Source organism: Gadus chalcogrammus, chromosome 23 (assembly GCF_026213295.1).
Source record: "Gadus chalcogrammus isolate NIFS_2021 chromosome 23, NIFS_Gcha_1.0, whole genome shotgun sequence".
Taxonomy (NCBI): Eukaryota; Metazoa; Chordata; class Actinopteri; order Gadiformes; family Gadidae; genus Gadus; species Gadus chalcogrammus.
The window spans coordinates 17,595,180-17,608,758 of NC_079434.1; the positions used below are offsets into that span (position 1 = coordinate 17,595,180).

The following is a 13,579-nucleotide window of genomic DNA, read 5'->3' on the forward strand; positions in this document are numbered from 1 at the left end:
TCAGTGGTGAGTATGAAGGGTAAGCTGAAGTCAGGGTATGCAAGAACTGGCGGGTTCATCAGGCTACGCTTCAGTTCTTCAAAGGCATGTTAGCAGTCATCACTCCATCTGAACGGCTCTGCAAACCTGGCTGTACCTCCCTTGCCAACCAGAGCATGGAGAGGCCGAGCTAGGTGGGCAAACCTGGGGACAAATCTTCGATAGTAACTCATGAACCCCAGGACTTGCCTCACCTCTCTCACTGACTTAGGGGCTGCCCATGTCTCAAGGGCTCGCACTTTCTCCTTATCCACCTGGATACCTCGTACTTATTTGTGTGCATATGTATAATACTTCAGTGCATTATCATTATTATTTTAAATTAAAATGATAATGATAATGCACTGATATTTCAGTGAGTGAGTAGACCTAATGATGTTGTTGATCTTGTTTCACAATACTTTGCATTTGTAATGTTTTCTTTCCATTAAATAGAGTTGCCTTATGGGAGAAACCTTTCAGTCTCTTCCTCTTTTTTTTTTAAATAAAAAATAAAAATGGCAATTAACATGACAAGGCACTTTGAATCTACTGAATGTTAGACTCAAATTATAAGTCTAAATTTACCCATTGTAGTTTACAATAAAATCTCTAGAAGTCAATAGTTAAGTGGTTATTGTTTTTTTCCGTTAAATAGTATTGTGTTGAGCAGGCCCTGCAACTGAAAATGTAGGCTATGAATAAGAAGAGATTTAGGATCTGCCAATGTCCAGCAGGTCACCCTAAAATGGACTAGACTGCAGGAAATCGTATTTTAGAAATTCAAAATTCTGGGGGAGGACCCCCCTCTGGGCTAAGCCCCGGATGTACACAAATTCTGGCTCCGCCTCTGGTGTCCGTCACTGTTATGAAGTTAATCGGTCACACTGCTGTTGGCAGAAACTTTAATTTTTTTATTACAAAATGTAGCCGATTCTAAAAATATATAGTTATATATGTATTGTTATGTTGTAAATATTATTATTATTATTATTATTATTATGATTACAAGTTGCGGATAATATATTATACAGTTGTATTTGGTTGTATACAGTTGTATACTTTATACATCTTGGTAAGTGAAGGTGTTTAAAGATCATCTTGTTCTGGTTCTTGTTCTCTGTGGGCCTTTATCACAGCTCTGGTTGTAATGTCATATGACACGAGGAAGTCCATATATGGTGCTGCCTTCAGAGCGGTTTAACCAGCATAGGGAACAGTTGGTATGATTTCCGCATTGTGAACTTGATTTTGATCAGACTCATTTGAAGCCCTTAGAGACCTTCTGAGTGGAATGATGAATAGTTGTTAAAGTTATTAATTAATAGTTATTAAATAGTTATTGGAAATATCTGTACAGCATCTCAACATATTTGCTGGAGAGGGTCTATGAAGTGAGAGGGTCTATGAATCTGCATCTTGGAAAGACCACCCTGCCTCTCGTCCACAATAAAGAGACAGCAGCCCCCCAAAAGCAGCATACATAAAGCAGAGAGTAAACCAACGCTGAATTGCCGTAGAAACAATACAGAGTTGTGTTTGTGTCCAGGTCTCCAGTCTACTATGGATGAGGAGAGGGAGGAGGGGGCTCCTACCTCTAAAACCACTCTGTCTGGGGAACATGGCCGCCAGAGCAAAGCTAAGAGGTAAGAAGAGGATCTCTCTGTCTGTGACTGTTGTCCTTCTCAGAGCTCAGCATTGATATCTCATGACTCCATCATCAGTCTTAGTAAAAGCTGTGTGTGTGTTGTGTTGAAGCCCAGAGCAGCGGGAGAGAGCAGACTCCCATGGACCCAGCTGTGTCTCCATGAAGAGTGACTGGTCTATGGATGATCCTCATAACTTTAGAGATGGAAATCAGTCTATTAAGAAGAGGTGAGGATTTATCTGATATTATACAACTATATCTATCAGACATCCTTTAATCCTGGTTCTTGTTTTTCTAGAAGAGTCCAGAAGGAGAGAGCAGACTCCCCTGGACCCAGCTGTGTCTCCATGAAGAGCGACCGCTCTATGGGTCATCCTCCAGACCTTAAAGATGGACGCCCTTCCAGAGAGGAAGGGTAAGGATTTGTCAAAGATTATAAAACTACAGCATCTATCAAATATCCATAATTCCTGGTTCTTGTTTTTCTATAAGATTCCAGAAGGAGAGAGCAGACTCCCCTGGACCCAGCTGTGTCTCCATGAAGAGCAACTGGTCTATGGATCATCCTCCTGACCTTAAAGATAGACGGTCCTCCAGAGAGGAGAGGTAGGAGTTTCCAACAAACTAGTAGTTTTACTGACTGATATTTACAATTCAGGAAATATTTGTATTAAAAAGATTGTGTGTGTGTGTGTGTGTGTGTGTGTGTGTGTGTGTGTGTGTGTGTGTGTGTGTGTGTGTGTGTGTGTGTGTGTGTGTGTGTGTGTGTGTGTGTGTGTGTGTGTGTGTGTGTGTGTGTGTGTGCGTTCTCTCCACAGTCGACCCCAGGAGAGGTCAAAGGTTACCAGTGCTCAATCTGTACAGCAGAATCAAACAGAGCTGATCAAGGTGTGTAAATGAAAGCTACAGGGGTGACCTAAGGGGGTCTCTCTCTTTATTGCATGGTTCAGTCTTGCGTAGATCCAGTTTTCAGCACAGAGTCTTCCACTCGTTGCGCTGACAAGCAGAACAGACGGAGAACAGACAGTCAGTAGTTTGACACGTCGTCGTTGAGGTAGAAGTCGGGGGATCAGAAACAGAAAGCTGAGGGGGAGGAAAAGGTCACCCAGTTTATACAAATAAAGTTTTTTATTTATTCACCTTCCTGTGGTGCCCATTATCACAGAGCTACCTAGTGAATCATAGAATCTTATATTAATCAATTAGTTCTTCATCAATCAATGAATGAGGTAGACAGGTGGATGAGCAGGGAAACTGTTTACTGAGGCCTACACAAGTTTTCTACTTACTATACAGCCAGGGAAGGTCTGTGAATACTGACCCCTAGTTGTGAAAAGTAATGGAAGAGTATGAAGACAGTCTGTGTCTTTTCTGTCCCATTTTACTGAGCTGTTTAGAGCCAGTGTAACATTACTGGCATCTGACAAACTTTGGGAACAAATTTACCAAAATGTAAAACACCACTGAATTTCATGAATTTCTCAAGAGGAAAGCCTTTGGCCAGACCAGCAACAGTAATGAGAGATGCCACTCATTACCTCTAACATTCATACATCAATGGTCAATGACAGCAGGCTAAGTATTGGGTCATTAGCACTAAGCTACACTAGAGCTACCAGTCCATCAATCTATGGGTGGTCAAATGGATTTTCTAGGCTGGTGGGTGGTCTAGGTTGGAGGCCCAATGTATTATTTGATAAGGCCCAAAATCTCTAGGGGTGCCCCTGGCTCTACATGGGCAATAAAAGCATCTCTTGTGGAGCTTATAGTCTCCAGTTTTCTCTCTTTAGACCAGGGAGACGTTAATCTAGGACAGATGCTTCTGATGTCCTCAGTTAGTTCAAAGTAAAGTTCTCCATGATGTTTGTTCTGTTCCAGAGGGCTGAGGAGAACGCACACGCTTTTCTAGACAACGAGCTGAAGAAGCTCTGGAGGGATCTCTTCTCAGATTATTACCCACAATGCTCAGAGAGTCAGAGGGAGGACGAGGAGGAGGATGGTAAGAACGAGGAGCGGAGGAGGCGCGCCATAGAGGGAGTGGTAGACATCACAAAGCTCTGCCTGATGGAGATGAACCAGGAGGAACTGGCCGACAAGCTGGGGAGTGGTAAGATACTCATATATAGGTTAAATGGTTTGATCCAGATATGTAGGGTTTTTGTTAGCCTGGTCCTACCAGACTCTCGTGCTTCATTTCATTTGCACTGAGAGTCTGGACCTACTCAATTGACAAACGTTAACTCACTTGAAGGCGGGTGTCTGTTGAAGTTTAAAACTATTGGATCTGCCCAGTGCCACTCTGGGTCTGCCATAACCAATCGCTAACGTTTGGCCGGGAATTACGTTGCGCGCAGGCTGTAAACAAACCAAACACTGTGCGTGAAGATGTCCGTCAACGAGAGCAGACGTATTACTGAAGGGAAATTGAAATTGAGCGGAAGTACTTAGGAAGGCGGAGCCAGGCTAGGGATATTGTGGGGGTTTTAGGTTAATGGTTTGATCCAGATATGTAGGGTCCTAGTGGGGGTATCAGGTTGAATGGTTTGATCCAAATATGTAGGGTTATTGTAGGGGCATCAGCTTCAAGAATTGTAAACATTAAACTGCAGATCAATAGCAGAATAACTCAGTGGAGGAGATGCACCACTATCTTGTTATGTCAGGTTAGCAAGTCACTGATGCCACTGATCCTCAACAACAACAGCACTACCAATGAAGTTATAAGATCCATATAAAGTAGAATTGTATAGTAATTTTTTCTTTACACCAGTAATATTGCTGGGAAATATGAATGGTATGTTTCTTCTGGTTTGGGATTTAGGAGCTGTTGCGTTCCAGTGGCAACATGAACTCAAGGCTCATCTGAAGAAGAAGTTCTACTGTGTGTTTGAGGGAATCGCTAGAGCAGGAGAGCAGAGACCTCTGAATGAGATCTACACAGAGCTCTTCATCACAGAGAGAGGCAGTGGAGAGGTCAACAAGGAACATGAGGTCAGACTGATTGAAAAGGCATCCAGGAAAATAGCCAATAAGGAAGCACCAATCAGATGTGAAGACATCTTTAAACCTTTACCTGGACAAGATAAACCAATCAGAACAATAATGACAACCGGAGTGGCCGGCATTGGTAAAACTGTCTTAACACACAAGTTCACTCTGGACTGGGCCGAAGGCAAAGCCAACCACGACATAGACTTCACATTTCTCCTCACTTTCAGAGAACTGAATTTATTGAAAGGGAAAGAGTTTAGCTTACTCAAACTTCTTCATCAGTTTTCTGTTGAAACCAAAGAATCAGGAATCTACAGATACGACCATGACCAAGTAGTCTTCATCTTGGATGGTCTGGATGAGTGTCGACTTCCTCTGGACTTCCAGAACAACCCGATCTGGACGGATGTCACCGAGCCAACCTCAGTGGACGTGCTGCTGACAAACATCATCAGGGGAGTCCTGCTTCCCTCTGCCCACATCTGGATAACCACACGCCCTGCCGCAGCCAATCAGATCCCTGCTGAGTTTGTTGACATGGTGACCGAGGTGAGAGGCTTCACCGACCCCCAGAAGGAGGAGTACTTCACGAAGAGATTCAGAGAGAGGCAACTGGCCAGCACAATCATCTATCACGTCAAGGAATCTCGAAGCCTCCACATCATGTGTCACATCCCAGTCTTCTGTTGGATCACTGCTACAGTTCTAGAGGACTGCTACAAAAAATGCCAGAGAGGAGAAGAGGTGCCCAAGACCTTGACTCAGATGTACAGCCACTTCCTGAAAGTTCAGTCCATACAGGGGGACAGGAAGTATCATGGTCGAGCTGAAACCGATCCACACTGGAGTTCGGAGAGCAGGGAAATGATTGTTTCTCTTGGGAAACTGGCTTTTAACCAGCTGGAGAAAGGCCAGCTGATCTTCTATGAGGCAGACTTGGCAGAGTGTGACATCGATATCAGAGCAGCCTCAGTGTACTCAGGAGTGTTCACCCAGATCTTTAAAGAGGAGTGTGGACTGCACCAGGACAGGATGTTCTGCTTTGTCCATCTGAGCATCCAGGAGTTTCTGGCTGCCCTTTATGTCTTTCTGTCCTACATCAACACTGGTGTCAACCTGCTCTCAGAAGAACAGCCAACCTCCAGGGAAGCTGAACTCCTCCTCTACCAGAGTGCTGTGGACAAGGCCTTACAGAGTGAGAACGGACACCTGGACTTGTTCCTCCGCTTCCTCCTGGGCCTCTCTCTAGAGACCAGTCAGATGCTCCTACAAGGTCTGCTGGGACCAAGAGGAATTAAATCACTGGGCAATCTAACAAAAAACGTTCCATCGGGGCAAACAGGAATGAGGTCACAAATCAATACCCAAATAGTCCATTACATCAAGGAGAAGATAGGTGGAGATCTCTCTCTAGAGAGAAGCATCAATCTGTTCCACTGTCTGAATGAGCTGAATGACAGTTCTCTAGTGGAGGAGATCCAACAGTACCAGTCATCAGGAAGACTCTCCACAGTATCTCTTTCCTCTGCTCAGTGGTCAGCTCTGGTCTTCATCTTACTGACATCAAAAGAGCAGCTGGACGTGTTTTACCTGAAGAAATACTCTGCTTCTGACGAGTGTCTTCTGGGGCTGCTGCCATTGGTCAAAGCCTCCAAAACATCTCTGTAGGTTCACTCATAACATTAACAATGCAACACTATACATAATACTACAATATAAAAGTTATAGTAAATTACAAAACATCTCTGACGGTGCACTAAGAACATGTATTGCAATGCACACAATACAATATATATAATACTACAATACAAAAGTTATAATAACATACAACGTATATCTGTAGGCATACTTATAACATGTTTTACGATACACACTATATACATAATTCTATAAAAGTGATATTATGATACAGTTTTCAGAACTACAAAACAACTGTTTTTGCATTTTTGTTAGTATCAACATTGTACACCTAATATGTAACTACCATTTAAAGATCTATTGCATAATCATTTATTCAACTATCAGAAAAGTCTTATAAAACATTTAATCACGGTTCTCAACATGTTCGGTTTTTTGGGCGAAGGCTGAACAGCTGTAAGCTGTCAGAGAGATGCTGTAAAGCTCTGGCCTCAGTTCTCAGCTCCAACTCCTCTAGTCTGAGGGAGCTGGAGCTGAGTACCAACGAACTGAAGGATTCAGGAGTGAAGCTGCTCTCTGCTGGACTGGGGAGTCCACACTGTACACTGGAGACCCTCAGGTCAGTTATTCTAAGTGCAAACAGTTACACCACAAGGTTCCGTTTCAGAAGACTTTCAACTACTGCCCCCTGGTTTGAGAATCACACCTAAATGACGTCAAACTATATGAGATAATAACTCAGTACCTTGGATGACCACATGTATTAGAGTGGTGCCATTGGACATATTACACCTTGTATTACACCTTGTTGTTTATGTGGGATGCGAAAATGAAAAGTTGAAAAGGTAATCCCAAAGTTGCCATCGCAACTTTACAATCATAAACACAAAATGTAATAAAAGTGCGCTCCCACAATCCCCTGTTAACGGGACAGTGGTAGTTAAACAAATGAAGTTGCAGTATTTGCATCCATCAAAGTTTATCGTGTAAATAGGTTCAGAGGTTCAAATTAGCTGAATCTCTGAAGCTAAGCAGGTGGGCTTTACTGGATGGGAGACCAACTGGGAACACTGAGTTGCTGCTGGAAGTGGTGTCGGTTGGTGGCCAGTAGGTGGCACTCTTCCCTCTGGCCACAGCATAAATCCTGATGCTAAGGTGCCGTCCTTCGGAGGAGACGTAAAACCGCGGTCCTGACTCACTGAGGTTATTAAAGATCCCAGGGCACTTATCTCCAAAAGAGTAGGGGATTCCACGGGTCCCGGCTAAAACTGACCAACCAGGCTCATTCATCTGGCCCCCTATTCATCCCCCTGTTTAAATGGCTGATTCTTTAATTCCCTTACTCTCCACCTCAAGCTGGTTTGTAATTGATTGATTGAAATGATTTTAAATTCTTTATTGACACATGTACAAACGTAAGCATACAAATGTACTAGTCAAAAGGATAACACATAAAAGCCCATGAAAGCAGAAGGGCAAAATCTCGCTTGATTTCCCATGAAATAAGCCCAGGCTTATTTCCATTGTGGTCCCTTGGTAGTGTAAGCATGTATATAGGTGTATGTAAGTGTGTGTGTTAAAGGTAATGTACATGACAATGGGGTCAATAAAGTAAAATATGACATTCCAATCACACATTCACGATTCATGTGTGGTGAGCGTTCTGGCGCCGATTGGCTGCCGTGCATCACCCATGTGGATGCTACACATTCGTGGTGGTTAGTGAGGTCCCCCCTTCACTGTAAAGCCCTATATGAAGTCAATGTAAGCTGACTTGAAAAGCGCTATATGAATGTATAGTTCATTTCAAGTTCATAAATGTATAATTTTCATAGGAGAAACTCAACCATTTCTACTTTTTGTTGCCATGACTGTCTAAGGTCTTTGTTACGTCATAATTTTTTACATATGTTCTTTACATATATTTTATCTTCGGAACTTCAATTGAAGACATAAATTACAGAACAAGGTCCAACAATTTAAGATGTAGAAACACAGAACAATAAATGCAGAAATACAGAGCAACGTAAAACAATTTAATGTGTGTAAATACAGAACAACATAAAACTATTGATTTATTTAGAAATATAGAGCAACATAATCCGATTGAATATGTAGAAATGGAACAAAATAAAACTATTGAATATGTAGAAATAAAAGCAACATAATTGAATGTGTTGACATACAGGACAACATGTATTAATATGTTGAAATACAGAACATAAAATGATTGAATATGTAGGAATGCAAAGCATCATAAAACTATTGACTATGTAGAAATACAGAACAGCATTATTGAAAATGTAGATATACAAAGCATCATAAAACAATTGAATATGTAGGAAAACATAAACATAAAAAGATTGAATATGTAGGAATACAGAGCATCATAAAACGTTTGAATATGTAGAAATACAGAACAATATGAATCTATTTAATATGTAGGAATACAGAATAACATCAAACGTTTGAATATGTAGAGAAGCAAAGCCCCAGAGGGGTTTCATAGTCGTCCTTGTTTTGAAGCACGGTAAAAGTGCCTGAAGCCAGGGAGGGCAAGTGCCCTTAGTGTTTTAGGTTTTTGTAAATGAGCTTAAGCACATTTATGATGGTTTATCAAAATAAAAGGTTGAATTAATGAATCAATACTCTCACAGAAGGAAGCATTGGGACTGATCCACAGCCCTCTGCTTCGTTAGGGCTGACTCTGTTCACACAGAGTTCAGGATCCCTACGGCCATCAGGGGACTGATGAAGGAAGTTTGAATGTCCACATTCATCTCCTTGAGCTCACTCCCTGATCCCTGATAGCAGCGAGGAGAGCGGAGGCGCTAGCATCACTGGACGTACTCCTCTCCAGTGTGGCCCCATGGCGGCCCTGTGCTGTTCGTTAGCTACACCATGTCTCTCCTGTGAGCTGGTTGGATCTTTTAAGCACTTTTAATCTCAGTTCCTAACATGTTCCTTTTATTGTGTGCAGGCTGAATTGCTGTCATCTGTCAGAGGACTGCTGTGAAGCTCTGGCCTCAGCTCTCATCTCCAACTCCTCCAGTCTGAAACACCTGGACCTGAGTTCCAATGATCTGAAGGATTCAGGAGTGAAGCTGCTCTCTGCTGGACTGAGGAGTCCACACTGTACACTGGAAACTCTCAGGTCAGTTTTACTCAACATGCAAACAGTTCCGTATCAGGAGACTATTAAAAAAACGTATATTGGTCCCCTGGTTTGAGGATCAATCCTAAATGCCGTCTAAATATGTGATCGAATTACAGTATCTTTTCTGACCACGTATATTAGGGTGGTGCCATTGGACACATTACACCTTGTTGTTTATGTGGGATGCAAAAATGAAAAGTTATCAAAGAATTGCCATTGCAACTCAATGATATACGCAAAATATAATAATAGTGACCTCCCACAATCTCCTGTTAACGGGACAGTGGGAGTTAAACAAATGAAGTCACTGTATTTGCATCAATCAAAGGTTATAGGTCTTCGTAGACTAATTATATTTTGGCGAGTAGCACAGGAATGAACCAACGGGAGACCAGGTTTAAAGCAGTTACACAGTTACACGAGAGTTGCCTTTATTTATTTTTACTATGTCTTAAATTGTTTGACATTGTTCTGTTTTTCCATGCCTTAAATCGAAATTCTGAAGATAAAATATGCATAAAAAAAAAAAAGTATAAAAAATATATATATATAAATTGTTGCATTGCTTCTGTGAAAATGATATTGTTGTGTTCACGGCCGTGGTCACCGTGTCCGGGTGCCGCAAAGGATCTTGGGAGGTCCGGTGGGAGCGGCACCGCCACCAGGGGAGTCGTGTGTGTGTGTGTGTGTGTGTGTGTGTGTGTGTGTGTGTGTGTGTGTGTGTGTGTGTGTGTGTGTGTGTGTGTGTGTGTGTGTGTGTGTGTGTGTGTGTGTGTGTGTGTGTGTGTGTGTTGTGTAACTGCTTTAAAGGTCCCATGACATGCCATTTTATGGATGCTTTAATATAGGTATTAGTGGGCGACTAACACAGTATTCAAAGACGTTCCCGAAATTCAGCCGTGGTGCAGAGTTACAGCCACTCCGAGCCAGTCGCACATTGAGCTTCCCCCAAATGCGATGTTTTGGTGTCTGTAGCTATAATGCAAATGAGGAGGAGCGAGGCGGGTCAAGGAGGAGGGTGGGGGTGTGGCCCTGAGCAGCTTGCAGCCACGGTACCATGCGCTCTGTTTGCAGTGGATGTATCGCAATGGCGAGGCGCACACAGCCTTTAGCCGTGTCCTGTAAATATTCTAGAACACACGGGAGTCCTAGAAATAGAATAGAATAGAATCTTTATTTGTCATTGGGTTAAATACAGTGTATTTACACAACGAAATTAAGGTGCAGATCTTGTTCTAGAGCTCTATATCTAAATATTATCATGTAGCCTACATAGATATCTATATCATATAATATATATTATCACGGCCAAAAGCTGTGTGAGCCGATATTATGAATCTCAAACGACCGCGTTGGGTTCTCCGACATTCCTGGTTCTTCCACGTCCACATCAATCTGAAGTAGACTGAACCGCGACCGTGGTCCCTCGGCAGCGGGAAGCGGGGCTCAAGCTGGAGACATTCGCTGCCAACAATCCCCTTTCTCCTCCATGTCGTGGTTCATGTTCTTGAGGGAGTCAAAGCCAAAGTTCCTTCCCCCCAATTCATTCTCAACCTTGGCTGAGATAACCCCCACTACGAGTCTCGTTGTAGAAATACCAGAGACGAGAGTCTGACGTGTTATGCGCCATAACACCAAAAGCAGAACGGTTATCCAAATAACAAGGAAGTGTACAACACTTGCGTTACAGTCCTGGAGCACTATATCTAAATAATATCATATGATACATAGATAATCTATGTCATATAATACATGTTATCACGGCCAAAAGCTGTGTGCGCCTCCAGACGATATTATGAATCACAAACGACTTTGTCGGGTACTGCGACGTCTCTGGTTCTTCCACTTTCACATCAATCTGAAGTAGACTGAACCGCGCGCTGCCTGCTGCCGGCTGCCCGCTGCCGGCTGCCGGGCGATGGTGCCTCGTGGCAACCGGCGGCATGTCGCAGTTCATGTACTTCAGCGACTCAAAGCCAAAGTTCCTTTCCCCCAATTCCTTCACAACCATGGCTCAGATAACCCCCACTACATTCTCGTTGTGGAAATACAAGAGACGGTAAAGAACCGACAAGAAACAATTGCGTTACAGTGTGTGTATTCACACACACACATGTGGCGCTCGCACGGTCGTGTCTCATTCGCGGGCCAACGTCTCTGGGCGGGCCAGGCAGAGTAAGGGGAGGAGCTTAGATGCTTTGTGACGACATACCTAAAGACATTCCAAATCAGCGCGCTTGAGCCTCCGTTTTTTCAAAGGCGAGCAGAACAGCTAGTGCTCGTTTTGCACCAAACGCAAGTTTTAGCCACTGGGGGACCATAGGCAGGCTAGGGGAACTCATATTTATGTTAGAAAACCTCATAACGTGAGATTTTCATGTCATGGGACCTTTAAACCAGGTCTCCCGTCGGGTCATTCCTGTCCTGCTCGCCACATTATAATTAGTCTACGTAGACCTATAACCTTTGATTGATGCAAATACTGTGACTTCATTTGTTTAAAGGGGACATATTATTGCATCCATCCGTCATACATCTAGGTGGACACGCCCACCTGTGATGTCAGAAGCTGCACAGTTTCAAAACAGCTTGTTATAGCTGATCACACTCAAACCTGGTGGTATAATATGTCCCCTTTAAACAAATGTGGTCACAGTATTTGCATCAGTCTACGGTTATAGGTCTACGTAGATTATATTGTGGCAAGCAGCACAGGAATGACCCGATGAAAGACCAGGGCCCCGTTTCCCGAAGCATCGTTAGCCAAATTGGGTCGTGAAGTTCGTCGTACAAGTATAGTACAGTTTTCACACCGTTTCCCGAAAGCATCGTTGCGTAACGAACATTATGAAAACACTCGTAGCTAACGAGGGCTCCAGGGGTACTCGTAGGGTGCTATGAGCATCGTTACTATAGCCTCAGTGGAGTCACCTGCTGGACCTGCTGGACATTCAGTGGTATTGGATGTGTTTTATTAAATCACATCCAATACCACAGAATGTCCAGCTGGCACCATTTCGCAATACCCCCAAAACAGTGGTTACCGCCAATATATTACTCATAGACTACTGTAAGAGTTAAAAAGCAAAGACAGAGATATGTTAAAAGTCAACAACAACATAATTTATTGCAGCAACTTAAAATTCCAAAAATACATGCTCAGCCGAAATGTACCGATCAAACGTAACCCTCACCCAAGGCAACCCTCTCACAAGGCATAAAATCAAATCAAATGTTTCCATTACTCTTGTGGGGAGGCCGCTTTCGAGCTGCACTTGCTGTCTCCCTCTGATTTTAATTCAACCATCGTGGTTGGTCCTCGTATTGATCAATGACAGAAGACATACTGTACATGAATCATGCTGAGACCAGCAGGTGTCAGAGAATTTCTGCAGGTGTTTTTTATTCAGATTGTTTGGCATAAAGCACTGTGGGCGCTTGTAGGCTGTGATGAAGTTCATTATTTATTTGACCGTGTCTAGACAGTAACGGACATCCCTGACCTTAGTGGAGTGCACAATCGAGAGCGTGGTAACTGCAGTGAACGTAGACTGCTGCGGGAAACCGTGCTGCAATGCGTGCCTGAACCCCGCGTGCTTTCCAGCTTACATTACTGGCACCATCATAAGGCGTATATACGCTGCCAAATATGTCGTCTTATGCACACCTTTTCACAGCACGGTCCGCGTGTTTACACTGCCCGAGGTTAATTGCCTACTTGAGCTAGCGCCCCGATTTAGTTAATTTAGTCAGCAAAATAAAGAATATGTTGGCTTTTTTGCACTTGTAAATAGTTAATCGCGTTTATTCTACTTCATTTAAGAATGCTCGATTCTGATTGGCTGGGAAGGGTGAATTAATCCGGCATATTGCCCGCTGACTTGTCGGTTCTACTTGCTGCTGACTGAGCACAGTAGATCAATACGCCGCTTGTATCGTTTTCTATAACATACATTTCCAACATGAGGTCCATAGTAAAAATAAACCAAGGAGTGCATGTTTGATCGATCGTCATTAAAACTGACTTGATACGAATGTAGCAACTACGTTATTGAACTAGTGATCAGATCCAGCCTTGTGTGGTTGCTATAGAAACGAGTTACCTACAGCTGAGCTAACGTTATTCA

General features: G+C 43.1%; 1 protein-coding gene across 1 annotated transcript in view; it reads left to right on the plus strand.

The window, feature by feature from the left end:
• Positions 1 to 13,579, plus strand: part of LOC130377011 (uncharacterized) — a 65,802-nt gene that overhangs the window by 47,790 nt on the left and 4,433 nt on the right. The window contains 9 exon segments of the mRNA XM_056583954.1: positions 1,568 to 1,664; positions 1,777 to 1,893; positions 1,965 to 2,081; positions 2,159 to 2,272; positions 2,485 to 2,554; positions 3,545 to 3,773; positions 4,488 to 6,321; positions 6,741 to 6,914; positions 9,276 to 9,449. Coding sequence (XP_056439929.1) covers positions 1,568 to 1,664; positions 1,777 to 1,893; positions 1,965 to 2,081; positions 2,159 to 2,272; positions 2,485 to 2,554; positions 3,545 to 3,773; positions 4,488 to 6,321; positions 6,741 to 6,914; positions 9,276 to 9,449 — 2,926 coding nt within the window.